General features: G+C 32.9%; 2 protein-coding genes across 2 annotated transcripts; both read left to right on the top strand.

Moving 5' to 3' along the window:
• Positions 1 to 1,540: 1,540 nt before the first annotated feature.
• On the top strand, positions 1,541 to 13,678 carry LOC128168955 (translocation protein SEC63 homolog). Its single transcript, XM_052835119.1, has 19 exons — positions 1,541 to 1,733; positions 2,491 to 2,596; positions 2,886 to 3,000; positions 3,334 to 3,449; positions 3,927 to 3,988; positions 4,316 to 4,374; positions 4,710 to 4,760; positions 5,202 to 5,310; positions 5,591 to 5,685; positions 5,977 to 6,112; positions 6,792 to 6,881; positions 7,368 to 7,516; positions 8,156 to 8,303; positions 8,671 to 8,843; positions 9,399 to 9,587; positions 10,183 to 10,440; positions 11,176 to 11,274; positions 11,578 to 11,682; positions 12,305 to 13,678. Exons 1-19 carry the CDS (start codon positions 1,610 to 1,612, stop codon positions 12,437 to 12,439), a joined length of 2,319 nt encoding a protein of 772 aa, XP_052691079.1. The 5' UTR covers positions 1,541 to 1,609; the 3' UTR covers positions 12,440 to 13,678.
• A 1,109-nt stretch (positions 13,679 to 14,787) lies between these two features.
• Positions 14,788 to 20,768, top strand: LOC128168956 (charged multivesicular body protein 2b-like). Its single transcript, XM_052835120.1, has 8 exons — positions 14,788 to 14,958; positions 15,978 to 16,069; positions 16,974 to 17,015; positions 17,758 to 17,859; positions 18,295 to 18,345; positions 18,693 to 18,795; positions 19,446 to 19,552; positions 19,865 to 20,768. Exons 1-8 carry the CDS (start codon positions 14,931 to 14,933, stop codon positions 19,970 to 19,972), a joined length of 633 nt encoding a protein of 210 aa, XP_052691080.1. The 5' UTR covers positions 14,788 to 14,930; the 3' UTR covers positions 19,973 to 20,768.
• The last annotated feature ends 2,169 nt before the right edge of the window (positions 20,769 to 22,937 follow it).

Genomic DNA, 22,937 nt, shown 5'->3' on the forward strand with positions numbered 1-22,937 from the left:
TGAATGGAAAGTTAAAAAACAAACACATTTGCTTTGTTTTAAATTCTCTCTTTGGATGACCAGGCACGCACGTAAAACAAAGCGACGGATTCGATAAGTGTCGCTTTAAAAAGAACTCCGTACCAGCGCACTGCATGTTTTATTGTTTACAGACTTAAAAGACCACCGCTACTTAAAATTTGCGAAGTCGGGGGGGGGGGGGGGGGGGGGGTAGTGGTGCTCAGACAGTGAAGCTATTTTCTGTAACAATTAGACTGAATATCTCAATGTGTTCTTATATTCTAGGCGCTTATGTTTATCAAATTAGTACACTTTTTTGACACTTTTTTGACAACGTTCTCAAGGTATGTGTAAATGCCACCCCTCCACCCCACCCCAAATTTTAGACCTGTTTCCCCGCGCGGGCTTCTCCCTATAGTTTACCTGTGTGAATACTTGACTTCACCAATTTATTTATGAGATGAACATAATATTGGACTACACTACTGAACATGTAGGTATTGCTAGAGCAGAAAACTTAAAATCGATTTTTCAGACATGCGCACATTTATTTTTATCTTTCGACAGTTTTCTTTCATGCAACTACAATATAGTCTCAAAGGTGATGTTGGTAGCATAGTGAAAATTAAAGTAAATTGCTTTAAAACCCGGCTGTTGCAACAAGTATAAAATAAAAGTCAAGGAAAGATTTAAAATATCATGAAAAAGATAATCGGACATTGGCCGACTGCTTAACTTTTTTACGGATCTATTTAAAAGAGACATAAGAAAAATCGAAATATTAGTAAACAAGTGACAAACAGATTAGTTTAATAAATTTTGACATTGAAAAATTAAACCTCACGCAGCTTAATCCATTATGAACACCACTGAAAGGAAGCATGCGTATTAATTTAAATCAATTAAAATTTTGGTTATGATGTAGTTTTTGACATTTATATGTACTTATAATCAACGACAAGATTAAAGCTAGTTGGGTGATCTCGACACATTCCACGTTAATGTTTTATACATTAGTTAAACTCAAAAATTTTTATATTCTCACATGCACTTAATCTCTATGAACGATTATCACAGCTACACGTAGATGGAATTTGGAAATAGAATGTTATATGCCTAGAAGTATAGAGGTACAATTTTTATCGTTTATATCATTTTCTAAATCTATTCTAAAATTGAAAAATCATGAAATTATCATCTGAATAAGGCTAGCATGCTTCAACTAAAATTTCTAGGGAAAAAACATACATTTGTACATTAGCCTTTGGATACCGTTAACCATCATGAATGTAACTAACCCCCCCCCCCCCCCCCGGGGGCCCCCCCCCCCCTTTCCTATAACAATATGCATTACTGAAAATGTTCATGATACGTCATCTGCAATATTATTTATATTCTTTTCTAAACAATCATTTAATTAATGAAGAGGAACACAGTCAACATTGTCAAACGTACTGTACTTACTGACTTTTCGGAAAGGCGGAAGTGAATGCGGAGCGAAAATGTAAGGGGTTGAATTGATACGGCACCCGTCTCTCATCGTTACTTCCGGCTTTTGGTTAACACAGACGTGTCGGTTGTTTGAGAGGAACTCTAGACAGACTTCATCATGCCTGGGATGCAGTTTGAGTATGACGAGGAAGGAGGGACCTTCTTTTACTTTTTGTTCTCTCTTTGGGGCCTCGTCTTGATTCCCACTACATATTATTTTTGGCCCAGGAAACCCGTAGACGGTAAGGATATAGCATGTTGTCGCTTGGTCTTAGTTCACAGCTGTTCATGTGTTCACCCGTCTATTTTAATGATATTTTGGTTAAAATGTTAACTGAATGAATTTCTATTCGAAAAAGCTTTAACAGAAAAGTAAGAACAATTAGATCATATTTATGCTGTTTCTGTTTTGTGAACATGGGGGTGGGTTTTTTTCAACACCCTTACCACTGTATATGCCACCTGCCCACCCATTTTAGCCATTGCCATTATATTTTGAAACATATTGTAGATAAAGTTTACACTATTTCAAAATATAATTATTTCTGTTAAAGCAGCTAGCTGTGTATTTATCAGTGTGCTCACTGTTTATTGATAAATCTGTCATATCAACTTAAAATATACATGTAGTAGTTATTAAATAAAGAATATTTTATTGAAGATATTAGTATAAATATAAAGTTTTCATGTGCAGATTGATTCACCAATGTTTGAATGTATTTTGGATGAAAGTTTTCAAATAAAAATAAAGAAGCAAAGAATGGTACATTACATGAAATAAAATGGCCATGTTAAATCTTAGTTTATAGATAGATGTAATGATGTACAACATAAGTGTTTGAATTCTTATATGCAAACTGTTCTCCACGCCAACGAAAACAAAAATATTTGCAATATTATTTTGGTGCAGTTATCCCCCTATGAGAGATAGAAAGAGAAATTAAATCAGCTACTTTCCTTTGCTTAATATAGCTGAAACACTTTGTTTTCTTTTTCCAGACGAAAAAGATAAAAAGAGGCGAGAGTGTAACTGTGATCCATGTGTAATCAAAAGGCATCAGCTCAAGTCCAGCACAAAATGGGCGCGGATGAAAGAAAAAATTCTGTAGGTGTTGATAGAATTCAAATTTTTAAGGCATAATGTCATACTTTCAATAGTTGTTTTTTCTGAAAAAAGTTTTCAATAAGTATAGTTTTCAACAGACCAATATACAAGCTTATAATTACCAAATGTAGAATCTAATATTTTAATATTTCATGGATAAATATCATAACAAAAATTCAGTCAATATCTAGCCTTATAAACAGAACATATTGTCATTGCAGCTTTCACACAGCTGTTAAGATTTTTGCAAGTTCATTTTGTAATGTTTATCTTTTTTTTGCCATTGTAGAAAAATAGTGTTCATTATAGCCTGGATAATATTTGCCCTTCTTGCATACAAAGTGTCCCAGATCCATATAGAGTATCAGGAGTATGATCCATACGGAGAACTTGGCCTGGATGTGGTAACTATCTGTTCATATTATCATTGAACATCAGTGAATATAATGGATCCGAATCATTAATATTCATTGGGGCTCCATTTGCATGCATTTCATGGTGTGCCCTCACCCATTAATTTATTTTTTTTTACAAATTAGGAAATCTGTCATTCTGACCTTTATATTCATTCATCATGCCCCAACAAAATTATAGTGAAAAACTGGAAATCTACAAAAATTCAACTTAAAATATTAAGACTTAAGATATGTTCAGATCTGCAAAAGTATATACATATACATAAACAAGACAGCCTAATGCTTTTAGCAGATTATTTACCTTCAGACATTGCTTTGTAGGGAGCCACAAAAGAGCAGATAAAGCGAGCCTACAAGAAGCTCAGTTTGAAGTACCATCCAGATAAAGCCGAAGGAGACCACAAGAAGTTCATGAAGATCGCCAAGGCCTACACTGCGTGAGTATTTACAGCCGTGCACATGTACACCAAAACCAGATTAAGGAGGGGTTTTGTTGCATTATTTTTAGGCAATCAAACTTTACTGGTTTTCTATTCCAAGACTTCCTGATTTGGAATTTCAAAATTTGAAACTTTTTGATGAAAGTTATATAACTTGACAAACTTTACGACAAAATGATTCCATTGGTTTTGGAAATAATCCATAAGTATGTATACTTTTTGTAAAAACATCGAGTTTTAGCTATTTCCACTTTTTTGAAAAATATTTTGGATAATGGAACATCTGAATTATAAAAGTAAGCCTATTTTACATAAACCCCAATCATTCCTGTTGCATGTTTTTTGATTAGAAATTTATTTGAAAATTGCAATTGTTTCAAACTTGTGACAGACATTTATTTACTATTTATGTGTGCCTGAAAGTTAAGAAAATCAATACATAATATTATTAATATTTTTTTTGTATTTCTACAGATTAACAAATGAGGAGACCAGGAAGATTTGGGAAGAAAGTGGGGACCCTGACGGTCCTGGGGGTAAGATTTGTTTTATGGTTTGGGGGGAGGGGGTGACCCACACATCTTGTTTCATGAACAAAGGAAGAAAATCTAATAAAACATTGCATGAGTAAATGAAAAAAAAATCTGGAATTTATATTTTATTTCCTGAACATATTTCTTTAATGTGATATTCTTAAATGATGTGCCTCAGTGAATTATATTACATGCATATATATTTTAAATGATATTGTATGCAGTGCTGTAATTTGTTCCTTGAGTTGTATATTATATTTCACATTCGTGTGTTTGGTTTTTGAATTCATTAAAAGCATTATTTATAAATAACTTTTTTGTTCCACACAGTTACTCGATTTGGTATTGCCTTACCCAAGTGGATTGTGGAAAAGCAGAACTCTATGTGGGTATGTGAGATTTTTCAATTTCTTTTAAGTCGGTAATTTGTGCATGAATACAGGTACCATTACATGCATGAGGTAATGCTAGATATTACGTACTATTCATAAATTTCTGCTTCAATATTTGACAATCATGAACATATTTTACTACCAAATTAAAGTGCTATTGTACCGCCAAAAATTCAAAACTTAGAAAACACTAAGTTTCAATACACTTTTGATGTATTTATATGTTTTAACACCAAGCAATACAAACTTGTATCTTTGTATTACAAAGATCAGATTGATTGAATGAGGAATATTAAGTAGTTTGTAACCATTCATGTTGTGATTTTATGCAGGTGTTGCTGGTGTACGGACTGCTGTTCATGGTTCTCCTACCCGTAGTTGTGGTAAGTAAACTTCACATAAATATCAAGCTACCTACTTAAGTGTCATAGTTAATTGATACAGATGAAAAAAATATATAAAATTTATTAGCTGTTTTTAATATTCTGAGCATTTAGAAAATCACACAAAATTAAGATCATTTTATTTTAAATTTTTATGATACCTAACATGTTCAACTCTCAAAGTAACAGTGATTTATATTTCATAAAATTTGTTGACATGTTAAAATAGTGTCTGTTGTTTAACTTCAAATCCAGGGTGTTTGATGGAACTGCTTCATCAGTTTTCTATACATGTGACAAGGATAAATCACTGATATAATAACCTCTGTTGTTTTACTTCATATCCGGGGTGTTTGGTGGTACCGCTCCATCAGTTCTCTATACATGTCACTAGTATAAATCACTGATATAATAACCTGTGTTGTTTTACTTCACATCCAGGGTGTTTGGTGGTACCGCTCCATCAAGTTCTCCAAGGATCAGGTCTTGCTGGACACCACTCGCCTGTACTACTACTTCTTCCAGAAAAATCCCAACATGATCCTCAAACGTAAGTGTGAAAACTACAAAAATTCAACAGTAGAATCTATTTGATAAAATTTTCAATGATGAAAACTTTCAATATTTTTTTTAATAAAGAGAAGTTAAATATTGCCAAAAGACACAGTAAGTTCCTTATATCGAAGGTCATTCACATGTCTTAAGAATTAATTGCCATTCTCCAAAAGAAATTTATTTTTGATGACAAAACTTTCTATGTTGAAGAGAGCCCTAAATATGACCATATATTGATGTCATCTCTGTTATATTGTTGTCTCTTTGTTGATCAGGAGTGATTATGGTACTGGCGGGGTCATTTGAATTTGACAAGTTCCACAATGCTGAAATTGTGGAGAGGCCTAGTGACAATGAAGAAGTTCCTATGGTAAGATGATGATGGTCTTGTTATTGATGATGATTCATCCAACTAAAACAAAGTTTAAACAAATTGTTACAATGGGGGCTGTGAAGAGGAGGCTAAGACAGTGAGGAAATAAGACTCTCCTTACAGCATTGAATTTATAAATATTTTGTGATAGACATAATTATGTATACTTTACAACCTACTGAGAAATAAAAACAATAGTTTTATTGTGTTGATGTTGAGAATGAGGATGGTGATGATGTTTGTAGACTTTTACGATGTTGACAAAATAAATCATTATTATTTGTGCAGCTGATCAAGCACCTGCCTAACCTGGATGAGAAGAACAAGGAGAAGCCGCTGTGTTACCCGTACAGCGTCAAGGCCCGCGCCTTGCTCCACGCCCACTTCCAAAGACTGGACCTACCCCCGGACACCCTAGCTATCGGTAAGTAGACCTATGTGGACCCATAGGTGGACCCATAAAGAAAGTTCTGACTCTTACATTTCCAGAAAACCATGGCAAGTCTTGCATAAGCGTACAGACAGTGGTTCAACTTGTCAAATTTTTCTTGTTCTTGTAAGCAATTCATGCTTTATTCTGATTCGCTTCTTCACACTATCAAAGAGGATATCTTTTTGTAACATGATCATAATTTTCATGCCTCCAAAACTAAAGAGTGTAGTTTTACTCATTTGTGAATTGGATATGATTATGAGAAAATATCACTGATTTGCCCCATGGTAATAAACTTTTGCGAGACTGATCATTGGTTTTGTTTGACGGTGTACTAAACATGATGGTCTACTAAACATAGTTTTAGGATTTACTGTTTCAGTGTTGCTCTTTTCCATAACTTCTGTGGCTCGGAGTAAATTGATTTGATGATTTAAAAGGATGACTACTGTGCATATACTTAGTGTTTTGCCAATTTATTCCAAAATGCATTATTTAAAATACTGTTTCTTATTATTTTTATAAACTTAACATATTATCTGGGATGTGTAGTTTTTAGTAAAAAAAGAGCTTAGAGTGTTTTGCACGACAACATAATTAGTACATTGTATTTTTCTCATGTTCAACAAAGTAATACAAAATGTACATGTATGCTTATTGATTTTTCCAGACCAAGCGTACATTGTGAAGAAGAGTCCCTACCTGATAAATGAGATGATCAACGTCATTGCACAGCTGGTGGCCGGAGCTCACAGAAATGGTAGGTCTCATCTCTGTATGGAAGTCTGTCTGTTTTTACAGAAACACAAATGTTTTTGTTTGATATCTTTTTCATATTCATCACTATTAATCATTTTTGTTTGGTAAAAAACGTAGTCTTTACTTTCTTAGGCCAGAATATAATGTGACAGACAGGCATTTAATTTTAATTTGTATCAAAAGATTTCCAAGGAAGAATTTCTCAATTTTCATATTTCAACTAAAATTTAAATATTGAACAATATTCGTTTAATACCAATTTTTGTAAACTTCGTTGTGAAGTTGATCCACGAAATTTATTGCTTATTGAAGTGCAATTTCTACTAAGTAAATAATTTATATTGATAGGATTTTGACAACGATTTAACATATCCTTGAAACTTTGATTTTCATTGAATCCAGAGATTGATACTCAGGAATATTAATGAAAGCACAGTATCTAACTATCTTGACACATACATGACGGCCTATGTATCTACCTTTACAGCTGTTCAGTACATGCCGCGGCTGGAGACGATAGAGAACTGTATGAAGGTGTCCCAGATGTTGATTCAGGCTGTTGATGTCCGGACCAGTCCATTGTTACAGCTCCCCCACATCACCCAGGACATGCTCAAACACTTCACCACCAAAAAGGTAGGCTTAAACACTTCACCACTAAAAAGGTAGGCGTAAACACTTCACCACCAAAAAGGTAGGCTTAAACACTTCACCACTAAAAAAAGGTACATGCATGCTTAAACACTTCACCACCAATAAGGTAAGTTTAAACACTAATAAAAAGGTTTACTTTAAAAAAAAACACTTCACCACCAAAATAGGTAGGCTTAAACTTTTTACCACCAAAAGGGTTGGCTTTAAACACTTCACCAATAAAATGTACATGCATGCTTAAACACACTTAAACACTTCACCACCAAAAAGGTACATGCATGCTTAAACACAAATAAACACTTAATTACACACTTCACCACTAACAAAAGGTTGATGCATGCTTAATATTTCACCACTAAAAAAGGTACATACATGCTTAAACAAACTTAAAACACAAAATGAGATACACTCAAATAACACAAAAATATATTCTAAAATACTACATCACAAAAGCTACAAAATATACTTCACTGGTTTGTCATAAAACTTATGGAGTTTTTTTTTTTACACTTTCCATTGAAAAAGATACACTCTAAAATCACAACTGCAGAATATTCCACCAATTGTAATTGATTGCATGGCTCATAATGAGCTAATGATATGTTGGTTTGTGTGTTGTAGAGGCACATTCAAAAAATCCGTGATTTGATAAGCATGAAGGAAGAAGATCGTCGCTCACTTCTACGTCACTTGACGATGGATGAATATCGTGACATCATCAATGTGTGCGCATCACTCCCCTATGTTACCATGGAAGTCCACTCCACAGGTATCTAGATCTATAGATGTCATTTTCAATTTATGCATAATGAAATAGAACTCTGTGTGTATGCAAGTTACAGGTAATCTTCATCATTTTGTGGTCAAATGTTGATAAATGATATAACCAACTGGACTTCTATCTGTAAGTTTTTTTTTTATGTCTTAGCTTGACAGTTGCTGAGTTTCCACATTGAGTTTCTATTATAACCATTCTTTATTCATTGTACTTTATTCTTACCTTTAAGATGTATAAGCTTTAGATTTAATCTTTATATACGGGTATATCTCAGGAAACGTTCTAAACCATTGAGTTCACCAGTTTGATGGTTGAACTTGTAAAGTGTTGTGTTCATGATGTGGATTTTTTGTCACAGTGTTGGATGACGAGGACACGAGTATAACAGCAGGCTCTATAGTGACGGTAGAGGTCAGTCTGAAGAGACGGATGATGGAGGTTCTGTTTGATAAGGAGGAACTGTCTCACGTGGACGAGGACCAGGACAACTTGGCCATCGGGAACGAGGATAACGAATCTAACAAAGACCAGGTAAAAATCTTACAAAAACAAGGTTAAGATCTAACAAAGACCAGGTAAAAATCTTACAAAGACCAGGTAAAAATCTTACAAAAAACCAGGTAAAAATCTAATAAAGACCAGGTAAAAATCTACGAAAAACAAGTCAGGTAGGGAATATATGAGGGAATTTGAGAAAAGGGACAGCCAAACAAGATTTTTTTGGAATATATTTGGTCAAAGATATCAGAATTTGATATTTTAAATATTCTAAAAGACAATGTTAGAAAACGAATAAAATAATGTCAGAAACATTATTCAATTTTGAGGGTTGTAGCTACTGTATTGGAACAAATGATATAACTAATTTTTATAGATTAATATTTATTTCATATAAGTAAAATTTTTAAAGGTATGTTAAACTTGAGGTACATCTAGATAAAGTACTTACAACTTTATATACAGTAGATTTTTATGCATTCTACTTTTAATATATTTGACAACAAAATGCCATAAATTGTTCTCTTGTTAACATAAAATGTTAGGAAACAGAACTGAAGGTGAATTTTGTAATGTGTATTTCAACAGCAGGAAAATGAGACAGAAGAGAATGCAGACACGAACCAGAAGGCCCCAGTGTGGCAAAAACCGAAGAAACAGCCCAAGAAAAAGGGAGGCAATCAAAAGAACAAAAAAGCCAAGCAGGCATACAACTGGAAAGCAGCAGCCACAACACAGGAGAAGAAGGAGAGCAGCAAACAGGACACGGAAAAACAGGTCAGGCTTTACAACAATACGTAATCCAACTTTTATTCCCAGGGGAGATTTTTTCGTGAGGTTCTTAAGAACCTCATCCACACAAATATTTCTGGCCATGAATCAGTTCTTAAAAGTCTCTGTTATGTTATTTTCAGGACAGTCTACATCTTGATCAATTATAAAAATCCCAATTTTTTCATAATTTTTTTTTTTTTGGGGGGGGGAGGGGGTAATGTGTGTAAATTTTCCATTTAACCTTTCTTTTTGATTTGTGAAATCTGTTAAGGATGAGCCTTTTTTCTTACCTTGTAAGTTAACCCTGCATCTTGCAAAGGGGATAGAAAGGGGATAAGAATACTTTTGAAAAGATAGGATTTAGGATTAGTTTGGAAATTTTACTCCTCTAATAAATCAGATGACATATGTGTATCAGATGAAAACAAAAGGCATTAACTGATAAACTTCTGTATACTGATTAACCTTAGGCAAAAGAAAGAAATTTCTTAAAAATCATATTTGGTCTTAAAAATTTATTGCAGACAATTCACTAAAAATTTACAACCATTATCTCAACACTTTGATCATAGTAAACATTTCTTTATTGTATACACAGGGTAATGAGGTGGCTGTCAAAGACGATGAGGAGCGTGAGGACAAAGACGATGTGTCAGAGAGAGGAGCAGAAACAGACGAGGAGACAAACGCATCGGACGGTGAGGACCAGAGAGAGGACAGGTTGGAGTCCTCTTCGGGGCGACATGAGGAGGATGAGGAGCAATGGAAGAAGTACCAGGAGGAGGCCAAGAAAGAACAACAGCTGGACACCAAGGTCAAGGAGAGTCACCCCGTCCACTGTCCCTATTATGGGGAGGTGAGTGCTAGGATAGGTGTATATGTATATGTAAGGGGGTACTCTGTTCCTACTATTATAAGGTGGGTCAAAGTGTTGGAGAAAGGGGAAGGGAGGGAGGGAGAGGGAATGGAGGAAGGAGGGGTCAGTGTCTAGATGGGGGTATACATAGAGGGTGTGGTGAGGTGAGCAGGGGAAAGTATACGTAAGAAAGGGAGTAATGTCCACTTTCCCTGTTATGCTAATACAGTGAGATCAGTGTCTGTTGTGGGGTGGGGGTATATGTATAAAAAAGGTGTCCAAAGTCATTACTATAGTAAAGGGAGTGGCGGGCAGAAAGTGAGGGTTACAGTATATATTTATGTTTGAAGTAGTTTCCACTAGAGTGAGAGAAGTGAGGGTGAGTGTCACGTGGTAGTGTGGGTTGTGTTGTATATATAAGAATGTATATGGATGACAAGTTTAGCATGTAAACATTTTCAGAAATAAAAAAAAAAAAGAAGAAGGTGCCTTTTATTTTGTGCAAGATAAATAATAAGGCAGTTTTTGAATAAAAATATAATTCAAAATACAGCAACAATATATGAAGTAGTTTGACGGCACATTTTTGTTGTTTGACAAATTAAAAGAATATTCATGAAACTATATGCTTTTTCAATGTAATATATTTTGTAAAGGGTTGTTAGCATATAATAGTTATACAAGTAGTTATGAAAAGAGGGAATGTGAATGTGATCATTTTGTGACATTTTGCAGGAGAAGCAGGAGGGGTGGTGGCTGTATGTCAGTGACAAAAAGAACCACATGTTGATCACCGCCCCCGTACAGATCCTGACCCTCAAGGACGAGGAGGAGGTCAGTGCTGGTCCCTCTCAACTTTTATGTTCTTAAATTTAGTTTGTACAATGTAGAGTGATACAGTGGGTCAGTCAAATGTTGAGTATGAGCTCTTAAAATCACTAAACAGATTTCTCACTACCTGAATTTTCACTACAGAACTAAAGTCTGTCAGTAAACTATAAGTTTATATCTACTGGATTAGATCTTGCAGGGTATTTTTCAACTAAACTGGCAAAATATTTATTATGGAAAAGAAATGTGTATTTAACATATACGTATGATATGTAATAACAATACTTTTGTTTCATCTGTTTTTAGCTGACCCTGAAGTTTTCGGCCCCGCACAAGCCTGGGCTGTACTCGTACACTGTGTGTCTGCGCTCAGATTGTTACGTGGACTTTGATCAGTCCAAAAACATTAGGGTAAGAAGTCGGATCATGTACAGTATTACGGTCAAAAGAATCAGCTTGAATTTTATCTCTTATCAACTTGAAGTTGAGGAGACTTGGAGGTCAACAAATTAAACACAAGATCTGTCTTAAAATGTGACATGATATTTTTGGCCATAAATTAACATTTAGTAAAGAAAAAATCCAACTGTGTTTTTATACAGAACTCTTCTTCTTTTAGAGATTAAAATAGTCTAAAACGGACCATGACCATTGAGCCCTCTTAAATACCTTTTAAATGATTATCATGGTGTTAAAACTTTAACTGTTAACCTATTCGCTAAATTGCAATGCATTATTGAAAATTTATCAGGAAGAAATACAGGTACTCAGGTCTTGTTAATCCTTTGAGATTAAATTAAGTTTAAATAGTGTACACATCATGGAGGTACACACAGGTGAATTTAGTAGCTTATATCTCTTGGTTTGTTCAAAATTTATTAAGGTGAAATGTGATAATATTTGGGCGTTAAAATGAGTCACTTTTGGGCAATTTTAAATCTTATCAATTCTTTAAAAAAATTTGGTCATTCTTCTATTAGAACATGTTTTTTTTTATTTGTTTGATATCTATGATTTCTATTTTTATTTTTAGTTGGATGTGAAGGAAGCGAAGGTGATTGAGGATCATCCTCAGTGGGACATTCCGGATGATGAGGATGACAAAGACAAGGATGAGGACACAGACTCGGATTACTCCACGGATTTTGATGAATCGGATGAGGACTGATTGATTACTCCGCGGATCTCGAGGACTCGGATGACAACTGACTACACCACGGATTTTGAGAATGTAAACTAAGACTGAAAGGGAGGCACAATCCAACAATGTCCAATCAGACAGAGACTGAGATGATATCAAATGAGTGGCGATGTTGTGTCCATTTGTACACTCTATTTGTCGTATTGTTGATGAATGGAAATTTCTTTCCCTGAGGCCACCATGTTTAAGAAATGTGATAAAATTCAGTTATAGTAAACAATTTTTTTTAATTGTAAATGATTGTTAAATACATCTATTGTACTAATGATAACTGAATTACTACTGTAACATCTCCTTCATCAATTTTTTAAGTGAAGTACAGTTGATGTAGCAAAATTACTTTGGCATTTTATTTTATTTTTCTTCTATTTTTTTTTTATATTTTGTATAATCAGTCATTGTTACATGTACATATGGAATTTGGTCTCATCATTGCATTCATTTTCACAATTAATATTTTTCCTCTTCTTGATTTGGAGATTAGTCGTAATATTGTCCAAAAGCTACTCTTCCCTGCTACATATTTTGGTTGTGCATCCCATTTACATCTATTTTTATGATTACCTATTCTAGGTCTAGTCATTTTGATATGAATGATATCTACAGTGTATATATGATCTTCGTTAAGACAACAAATTGCAGGGGTGATATTAATTATGCTTGATTAGCATATACACATGTACCTTTCTTGGTCATCACTTGATGTATCTCAAGTCATATGAATTTTTTTTTGTACCTACATGCAACCCAACAAAATATGTTAACAAGCAGAAACTATATACATGGTTGCAAGAATAGATATAAATTTATTGAAGTGTGAGTGAGGAATGAAGTAAAATGGTGCATGCTACAAAGTAACAGTCAATATATTCAGGGGACAAATGTAAAAAAAAAAAATGGATTTTTTGTGAAGACAAAGTTCATTTTCACAGAAAGAGATTTTGTTTCTCTTGTGTGTAATCACAATATTTGTGAAACAATTTATGGCTAATTTATAGTGTGTATTTAAAATCCTTGATTATTTATATTATTGTCATTTTTCACTGCCATATTCCGATAGCATATTTTGTATCAAACCTCAACATTGTAAATATCATGAAATGGTTGATAGACACATTCATTGACAAATGAAATATGAATATTACATGTATGTTTATGCTTCTTGTGGAAGGAGGAAAATAAAGGCGATAAAATTATTCAAACAATGTTAGTTGTTTGGGGTTTATTTTTCTTAAGGGCAAAAGCTGCAATGATATAAAAATCTCTCTCCCTCTCTCATTCCAGAGAATGTCAGATGTTTAAAAAAATGAGAGATCTACATTATTAAAGCTAATGTAAGCTGATAACATTTATTAAAGGATGTAAATATTTCCCAATTTAAATTTCTCAAAATAAAAGATAATGATCTGGCACTTTCAGCATTCCATGGACTAAATATTAATGGCAGATGTTTAAAAAATACTGTACAAAACTTGACATGTTTGATGACTTTCATGTTACAATAGAGAAGTGCAGTTTTCCAAATATCTGTCTTATACAGATTGTCCTCTGATTCATATTTTAATACCAATTTCCCAATTAAATTCTGCTGATGTTCTGTTCCATATATAGGTTTGCATGATCTATTGTACTTTCAGTCACAAACGGGTGTAAATATTTCTCCCTTCTGAATAACTTATTGCTAAAGTCTCTAGTAGGATTGATCTTCTGTTGATTATTTTAACATTCACATAAAAAAGATTAGGTATTTTTTTTTGGTCATATATTTAACTAATTTAAAAAGAATACACTAGTACATTTATTTTCATACTTTAGCCTAGTTGTTTAATCATCATTGAACATTCCACTTGCATGCATATGCTTGATACGATTTCATTATCATTATAGTTAGTACTAGTGTCATTGATTTCTCAACTATAAATGATCCTTTATTAATTATGAACATTTAAAGATTTGAAGAGTACTTCTTAATTTTTTGTAATCAATTATTTGAAAAAGCTGTGCATTATAAAGGCATATTAGCATTGTTAAATTGATCAGCCAATTAAATGAAATATTTCATTTGATATTTATGAAATTTCCAATTTAATTACAGTGTAAGTTAATTTATTTAACATTTAAGTAGACAGCTACTTTTGGAGAGATAAAAATCTGAATAACTATATTTGCCTTTGAAATAATTATAGAAATGTCTATTTCAAAATCACTTTTCAAAAACCTAAAGGAAATGAATCACTCCGCTTCTATATGGTTTGATGTTATTAGCATTTTCTGTCAACAGTAGTTTATGGGTATTTAGCGTCACCTCGGGTCTAGGTCACTTCCGTGTTTACAAACTTCGTCACGATCATGAGAGAGTGTACAAAGAAATATCAATAGCTCCCGAATTAACTCACGTCACGCCAGAATATTAACTCTAGTCTGTGTCCATAGTTTGTGTCAGAAGAAATAAAGCACCATGTTTAAAAAGAAACCAACCGTCCAAGGTAGGATACACTACATATGTACATACTACACTGAATAGTTTTTAAGTGTATGAAATGGTGAATGGAATTTTTCATAAGATCTGTGTCCTACCAGCTACCTGGTTCGGGCTTTGGGGCTAAATCATTAATGAATGTGAAGTTCTTTTTGTAATATGTAAACTTTCTTTTTATTATATCTTTATCTTAGCTTCATACTCCTTTCTTTGAACTGAATGTTTTAACTGAAAAGTGTGAAATAGCTATAGTAAAGTAATTCATACATGTATACAGTACCAGGGATGTATACGTCCCTGACAGTACCAAACAAACACGATATAACTCAAGAACACTGGAACAGTCCCCAAGCTTTGTATCTTCTTGGGTTCTCATCTTCTGGTCATGGTCTGCATGCAGCTTCTGAAATTTATTTGTCCGCTCAACATGCTCAAGGTGACTCTCAGGGTTCCCTTTTGGTGTTAGCTTAAAGAAATTGAAGTGACAAGCGGATCGGTCTTCAATTTAAATTATCTTCTGCTTTAAGTAAGCCCTGCCTCTTATACATGGATATTGAATTGTTAACAAGTATAGCAGTATAGTCTTTATATCCAGATAAGTCATCAGTATGTAGCACTAGCATAATGCAGAAGATAATATGAGAGGAGGAGGGTGCATGGGTGTAAATGTAGTCCAGGAAACACTAAACATGTCAAAGACACAGGTCCTTTGATGTTTGTTTCACTTTTTTACCAATAGTGGAGTAAAAGTTTTAAAAAAAAACAACAAACAGGGTAAACTGTTATTATTCCAATTTATTGCTGATTTCTCTGGACTACATTATTTTACAATCTATACACTCGGGTAAAATTAAACTACCGGTATATAGCAATTTTAATCTAACTACGGTATATGATATTTAAAATCAGTTATTCTAGATATACTAAAAATTATGGTACTCAAACTCTGCTTTAGAATCCTTCAATCATAACAATTCTATGTTAGATTAGAAGCTAATCCCTTTCATAGTTCTATTGCTGTTGCAGAGCAATTGAGAGAAAATGATAGAACAATGCGTAAAACCCAGAGGGATCTCACGAGGGACCGTGGGCAGCTTGAGAAAGAGGAGAAGAGAATTGTGAGTCTAAGTTGATCAGTAGAATTATTAACTTACTATAAGTTATGACAGAGTGCACAGTTTAAATGACACTCATTGAAATAAGACCTGTACAGTACATGTAGGTTTTCATTGTTCAATTAGAAATATTTAGTTACATTCGCAAATATGGTTCCGTATATTTTACTTATATAAACTTTATTAATAAAAACAAAATTAAGTCTCTGTGTTAATTAGTTTTTTGGCTAAGAGGTCATTTTTATTACGTCACACATGATTATTGTTTGTTTATTTGTGTACATTAACCCACAGTTAGTTAAATCTTAATATTTACAATTTTCAGTATCTTTGTCCGAGATAACACTACGAATCAATTTTGTACTATACAGTCACAGGCACTTGTTTCTGAGAAAAAAATTTACCCTATAGTGTGTGTTATTATTATACTATAGGGTAAATTTTTTTTCTCAGAAGTGCCTGTGTATACAGTCCTATAAATTCCAATGACGTATTGTTAGGGCGCAAGAGGGGTTTGCATAATGAATATTCTAATATTTAATCGTACAATTGCCGAAATATATATAAATATAAGTAATAAGGGATCATTCTTTGAATATTATGAGGTAAATAAATAATTTCTTTCAGTGCGGGATCAAATCTAACACAAAGCTCTTCAGGCTTTATGGTACATGTAGATTTGATCATGCTCTGAAAGAAATTATTACCTCATAATATTCAAAGAATGATCCCTTATTTCTATAAAAAAAACCTGACTTTCTAAAAATCAAATACATGTTAAAAGAAATGAATAGCAAAGTTTAAATGACTCCATTACTCTGAATTTACCGTAGTTGGTTCTAATGATGAAGACGAATTCCTTTGTTTTTTATACTTGTTTTCTAACTGGTTGCTTTTTGTAAAATAGGAAATGGAAATCAAGAAAGCAGCAAAGCAAGGCAATAAACAGGTTAGTTCCTATAAACTGCACCAATAATTAATAATTACATGTACTTGACTTTATTTTGCATATTGTGGAATCATTAGAATTCATGGTGGCTCAATTTTTGTGATATTGATGGGTAGGCCTCCCCCATGAAATTACAGTCCACAAAAATTGGCCCCCACAAATTTAAATGATTCCACAGTACTGGTTTGCTTTGACACGATTTGAGATCAAAAATTTTATTTTTATTTTTTATGTATAAAATGGTTTACTGGTGCATTTTAAATGATTGACTAAAATATTGAATGTTAAAGTCAAGTTACAAGCGAGATACAGAGGTAAGAACTGATTGATATGTAAACAAAGCTCGAGTCTTATAGCTGTTTACAAAAAATGTAATGTAGAGAATAACCATTTCTTAGACAAAATGACATGTAAAAACAATTTAAACTTATTCAATATCTTCATAAATACTATTATCAACAAAAGAAAAGTACATTTGATTGAAACTCACACCAATAAAACACAAATGTAAAAAATGACAATGTTCGAGCTTTGTTTACAAAACAAAGAATTATGAACTCTGTATCTTGCTTATAACTTGATATTTGACTCTCAAATTTTGACATAGCATTATAAACTTCTTTATTTATCAGTATAAACATTGAAAATGGAAAAATAAAAGTATGAAAATTTTAAGTGAAATCGTGTCCAAGTCCCTTTAAACATTGACAATTAGACATTATGAAATTTTTGTGATTTTTAGGCAGCGACAGTCTTAGCAAAACAACTAGTGGCAATTAGGAAACAACAAACCAAGAGTTACTCTGTAGGATCCAAAATATCGGCGATAGGCAACCAGCAAAAGGTAAAACAACACAGAACCAGCAAAATTAATTACGCTTCAGGAATGCTTTGCAACCAGAATGCATTTCTAATTTCGTAAAAGTTTATCAGCATCCAGTTCTTGTATTGCAACTGTGAATTATTAAAGTTTGTTCTCGCTGTGTATACTGCTTTTACATGTAATACCTTCATTTTTTACACGTTTGAGTGAAGCACCCTTGTAAAAAATAAAGGTATTAAAAGCAGAAAACACTTTATTTATGTACATTAATCTTTAGAGAATAAAAGAAAAAAAACAAAGGAAAATACTCTCCTTTATTAATCTTTTCATGAGTTTACCAACTTTTTCATACTGTTTATGAATATCAAAATAATTTTTGACATTAATAAATGTATGCTGCAACGGTCCTATGTTTTCAATTAAATTTACTTTACGAGATTAATGCGTCTTTTTCAGTTGATGCACTCTAACATGAAAATGGCCGGAGCCATGGCAACAACTACCAAGGTACAACAAACTAACCAATCACCAACACATTGTTGGTTTTAAAATGAGTTATTCCCCTTTAACCACAAATTCATTTGTATCGGATTTTTCAAACAGGTTGCACAGTACATAAATAACATCACTCTGTCAGAAAGATTTTTCTCCATATTGCAGTTAGAGTTATTCCCCTTACACCACAAAATTTGTGGTATTGTCTATCAGGATTATTGCAGTTATAAAACTCTATTGCTGTGTAAGATAGACATTCAAAAATAATTGATATTAAGAGTTTATTCTATTGTGAATAATGAATTGAGACATTTATAATTTGCCCCTAATGCTTGTTTGTTTCTCCTCCATGTTTTCAGACGATGCAGCAGATGAACACAGTGATGGATCCCCAGAAGACGGCCAAGATGATGCAGGAGTTTGAGAGAGAGAACATGAAGATGGGCATGTCTGAGGACATGAGTGAGTCCACTCAATTCATTAATTGTGTTTGGATTTTTTCATGATCGTATGGAATCATACAGAGAGCCTTGATTAATATAACACCTCTGTTATATATTATAGTACTTTTAAAAGTCCAAATTGATTTCTTAATGTTGATAATCCAGTTATTACCAGAGGTTAAAATGTGTTTTTGATAATTGTATTTAATTGCCTTTCAATAAGTTAAAAAATCAACATGGATCATGGGGTGGGTTAATTCTGATAAAGAATATTACCCGTGTAATAGATGTTACAGAATTTAAAAGTATAGATTTATTTCTTAATGTGGCATTGTTAATGGCCCAGGAATTACATTAAGTTTAATTGTTTCTCATGATAAGTATTATGAAAAACTTATATATCATTAATTTGTTTTCTTGTTTACACACCCATTTGATGAGTAGCTCAAGTAGATAAAAAAAAAAAAAAAATTAAAACTCTTGACTTCCAAAATTACAGAATATTTTATTACATGTTCCTTAGTTCAAAAGACCTATTTAAACAAGAACAAGTGTTTAAAGGTTAATAGAACCTAAAAATATTTGTATGTTACTGATGACACAGGTAATTAACTGATGATTCACTCGGATAAGTGAGATATTTGATGGTATTGATGTTCCTTTTGATAGTTAACGATACACTGGACGACATTCTTGGAGAATCGGGAGATGAGGAGGAATCTGACGCTGTCGTCAGTCAGGTTCTGGACGAGATCGGAATCGAGATCACCGGCAAGGTAAAATTAAGCCCTACAATCACTAAACACTACATTTGTAAAGATTTTGCTGTTATCTGTTTTCCAGTACATGTATTTCATTTCAAAATCTTAAGACATAAAACATGCAGAATTTATATCAGTAATTGTGTACTATTTATAAGACTTTGTATTTGCAAATATTACTTGTGCAAACTATAAAGCTCTCAGATTAAAAATTTTGCAAACTTTTCCGCAGACAAAAAAAAAAACACCCTGAAATCTAGTATGTGTTATGTTGTAGGATTATAAACTTTTTACTGCAATCCTAAATATCCATTATTTTCATTATAGATGGTACATGCGCCAGCTGCTCCGAGTAAAGGTCTCGGGGAGACGTCGAAATCTCGGGTAACGGACGACGACATAGAGAGACAGTTAGCCGCCCTGAAGGATCTATAGCGTCCTACCTCCGTACAGGGCAGGGGAATTCTGGGAGAATTGTTTCATCCCCCCTCCCTTCCTGGTCTCATGTGATATCTAGGTCTTAACATTAATCTATTTTAATTTTACGTGGCCTTTGGAGTGGACGTGATGGAATACAAAATTTGCGATGTGAGAGATTCCATGAGGATTATGATGTCAGTCTGTTAAAAAGAAACACAACGTTTACTGTCAAGCATAGATCTTGATTTCTTTGTAGTCTGAAATTCTGTGTATCAAAATTTGAGTGGATTGAAGCATTGTTTTTTTTTTCTTGAAAACAAATTCACTGTGTTTAATTTTTAGAGATTTAAAAAGAATGCATAAAAAATGATGTGACGAATTGTTTCTACTCTCTTTAACAATTCAGAGTTAGATTCAGTCAATGATTATCATATTTCTTAAAACTAATCCTCGTTTATGGTATTTTTGATGTGTGTCTGTGCAAGTAAGATTTATATGTGTTCTACGAACATGAACTATAAAACAATTTTGTATATACAAATTATTGTAAGTTATGACGTATTTACTGTGTGTAGGTTTAGTTTTACCATTTTTATTTCAGTCTACATATCCAAATATATACAATGTTTGAAACAGGTGTTTGAAAAGGAATTGAAATTTGTGATGAAAATCGATAATGATTTCAACGACAGAGCTGTGTGTGAGTGCAGAGTGGGTGAGTGGTTCATTGTATTGTTGTGTATTGTCTTCTGAATGTATCTTTTATTATTCAACAAAATTGATTTCATTGTTATTAAAATGTTGATAGAAGTTGAAAGCTTCATGTCCTTATTTATATTTACTGAATATGACACATTTGACAGTGATGATGATGAAGATGATTGTGATGATGATACATGTATCGATGATGATGATGATGATGATGATGATGATGATGATGATGATGATTAATTTCACAATATTGATCATTGGATTTCTATTAAGGATAATATTCATAATGATGATAATGATTGATAAATGTAAACATCCTTAATTACTGTATAACTAATCAATTTTAGTTCTTTATAGAACACTTTCATGTATAAACGAAACAAATACATACAAATATTTGCGATATTAATGACCAATCCGAAGCGCGACTGTTATAATATATGCAAACTTTTTTTTAAATGCAGCAACACACAATACATTTTGTAGTAATGACGCAAAATTATTAATACCTTTGCATTATAGAAACTTGCATCAAGATTAACACAAGAACCGATAAAAAACATTGTAACAAAGAATTCAATGCTATCAAGTTTCATAATTTCTATTTTTACAAACGGAAAGAGGAATTTAAAAATAAGAAATGTTAAGTCATTTTTGTAATAAATGAATTCTATTCATGGTTGTTATTTGAGAAATTTTAATTTTTGTATGATATTATTTCTGTATTTAAAAAAAAACCCCACAAATCTGAATATAATTAGAACATCTTAAGATATCATATATAGAATACTGTATATAAACATAGTAAGAAAATAGAAGAGAAGGAAACACTTGTTTAAAGAATATAACAATACTCTTGAGTATAATTGAGGAAGTTTGGCACCGGTTTTTTAATTACTTTATAATTCTAGGTCTCAAAATTTCACTCGCGTGTACTCTAAAAAAAAGACCTTTTAAATATCTTTTGGGTTAAGAAAGATTTATCTAAAAGTTACTAGCTAGCTTTTAAACAACCCCCTTTTATGGCTTTTATCTTGATAAAAAAAAAAAGCGCCACTTGGCACAGCAAAATAAATCTTTTATTTTTCTGTAGTTCTCATCAGATTGGAATTTTTTTAAGCATCGCTGACACATGGGAAAACCTTGAGTTGTAAATTGTACACAATACGAATGAGAGAATGTTACATATTTAAAAAGAAGATGGGGGAATAAGATGGCGCAAATGCCCATTCGGTTTAGTAGTGAAATACAATTTTGAATTTATGTTTCCCCAATTAAATCTATTCAAATATATTATAATAAAACTTTGCAAAAGCAAAATTTCTAACTATAGTCAGTTTTTAATATATTTAACAAAAAATAAGAAAAAAAATATTGTCGGAAATTATGGTGGTATCGAACCCGTAACATAAGAACCCTAGATATATAAGGTTAGCTTATGCCAGGTGCTCTAACCACTGAGCCATTTCAGACACAACAAAGTGGGCTTTTTAAATATTATGTGTGACTAAGGTCACGAATTACCGGACTTGTATTATTTTTTCAAAACGTTCAATTGTTGGGATACAAAATGATATTTTTAATGTATAGTGGGTCATCTCTCCACGTTTTTGTTGATTGAAATCGGTTTGTTTTCAAATCGACCTTAATTAGACAATGAGAAAAATATGGAGCAAAGACCCACTCTATAAAAGAAAATGCCCTGAAGTTCTAAAAAATGACAGTATTTGCAGGTTTTGATACGTACACGCCTGTTTGAGTCAACATATTCCAAGTTTTGAACATACCTATAGGTTAAAATTCAATGATTCGTTAAATATATATTGTTTTCAATGATTTTAAAAAAACCCATCAGATTTATTGATACTTTAATTTTTCAGTAGCCTGTCCGACCGCGTATGGTTATTTTACACGCCTTATCCACCCATCTTCTTACTTATGAATTAAAGCTGCATAACAAATTACCTACCAGACATACATGTACCTTAAAATGATAAATATGATGTTTAACCTTAAAATTTTTTTTAGAAAAGAAGAAATCTGAATATTTAAGATGAAATATTTTAATATAATCCTATATCTTTAAACTACGGAAGCCCATTGGTGCCACGTAAGAAAAATATTTTATCTGGCGGCCGCCAGATAATTATTTGGCGGCCGCCACTTATTATCTGGCGGCCGCCACATAATTTTCTGGCGGCCGCCACTTATTATCTGGCGGCCGCCACATAATTATCTGGCGGCCGCCACATAATTATTTGGCGGCCGC

This window comes from Crassostrea angulata, unplaced genomic scaffold, assembly GCF_025612915.1.
Source record: "Crassostrea angulata isolate pt1a10 unplaced genomic scaffold, ASM2561291v2 HiC_scaffold_72, whole genome shotgun sequence".
Lineage (NCBI taxonomy): Eukaryota > Metazoa > Mollusca > Bivalvia > Ostreida > Ostreidae > Magallana > Magallana angulata.

Coding starts and splice junctions, on each gene's coding strand:
- LOC128168955 (XM_052835119.1), top strand. CDS start 1,610: ATGCCTGGGATGCAGTTTGAGTATGACGAGGAAGGAGGGACCTTCTTT. Junction 6,113..6,791: donor CCCGGACACCCTAGCTATCG/GTAAGTAGACCT, acceptor TGATTTTTCCAG/ACCAAGCGTACATTGTGAAG. Junction 8,844..9,398: donor ACGAATCTAACAAAGACCAG/GTAAAAATCTTA, acceptor GTATTTCAACAG/CAGGAAAATGAGACAGAAGA.
- LOC128168956 (XM_052835120.1), top strand. CDS start 14,931: ATGTTTAAAAAGAAACCAACCGTCCAAG. Junction 14,959..15,977: donor AAAGAAACCAACCGTCCAAG/GTAGGATACACT, acceptor TTGCTGTTGCAG/AGCAATTGAGAGAAAATGAT. Junction 17,016..17,757: donor CAAAGCAAGGCAATAAACAG/GTTAGTTCCTAT, acceptor TGTGATTTTTAG/GCAGCGACAGTCTTAGCAAA.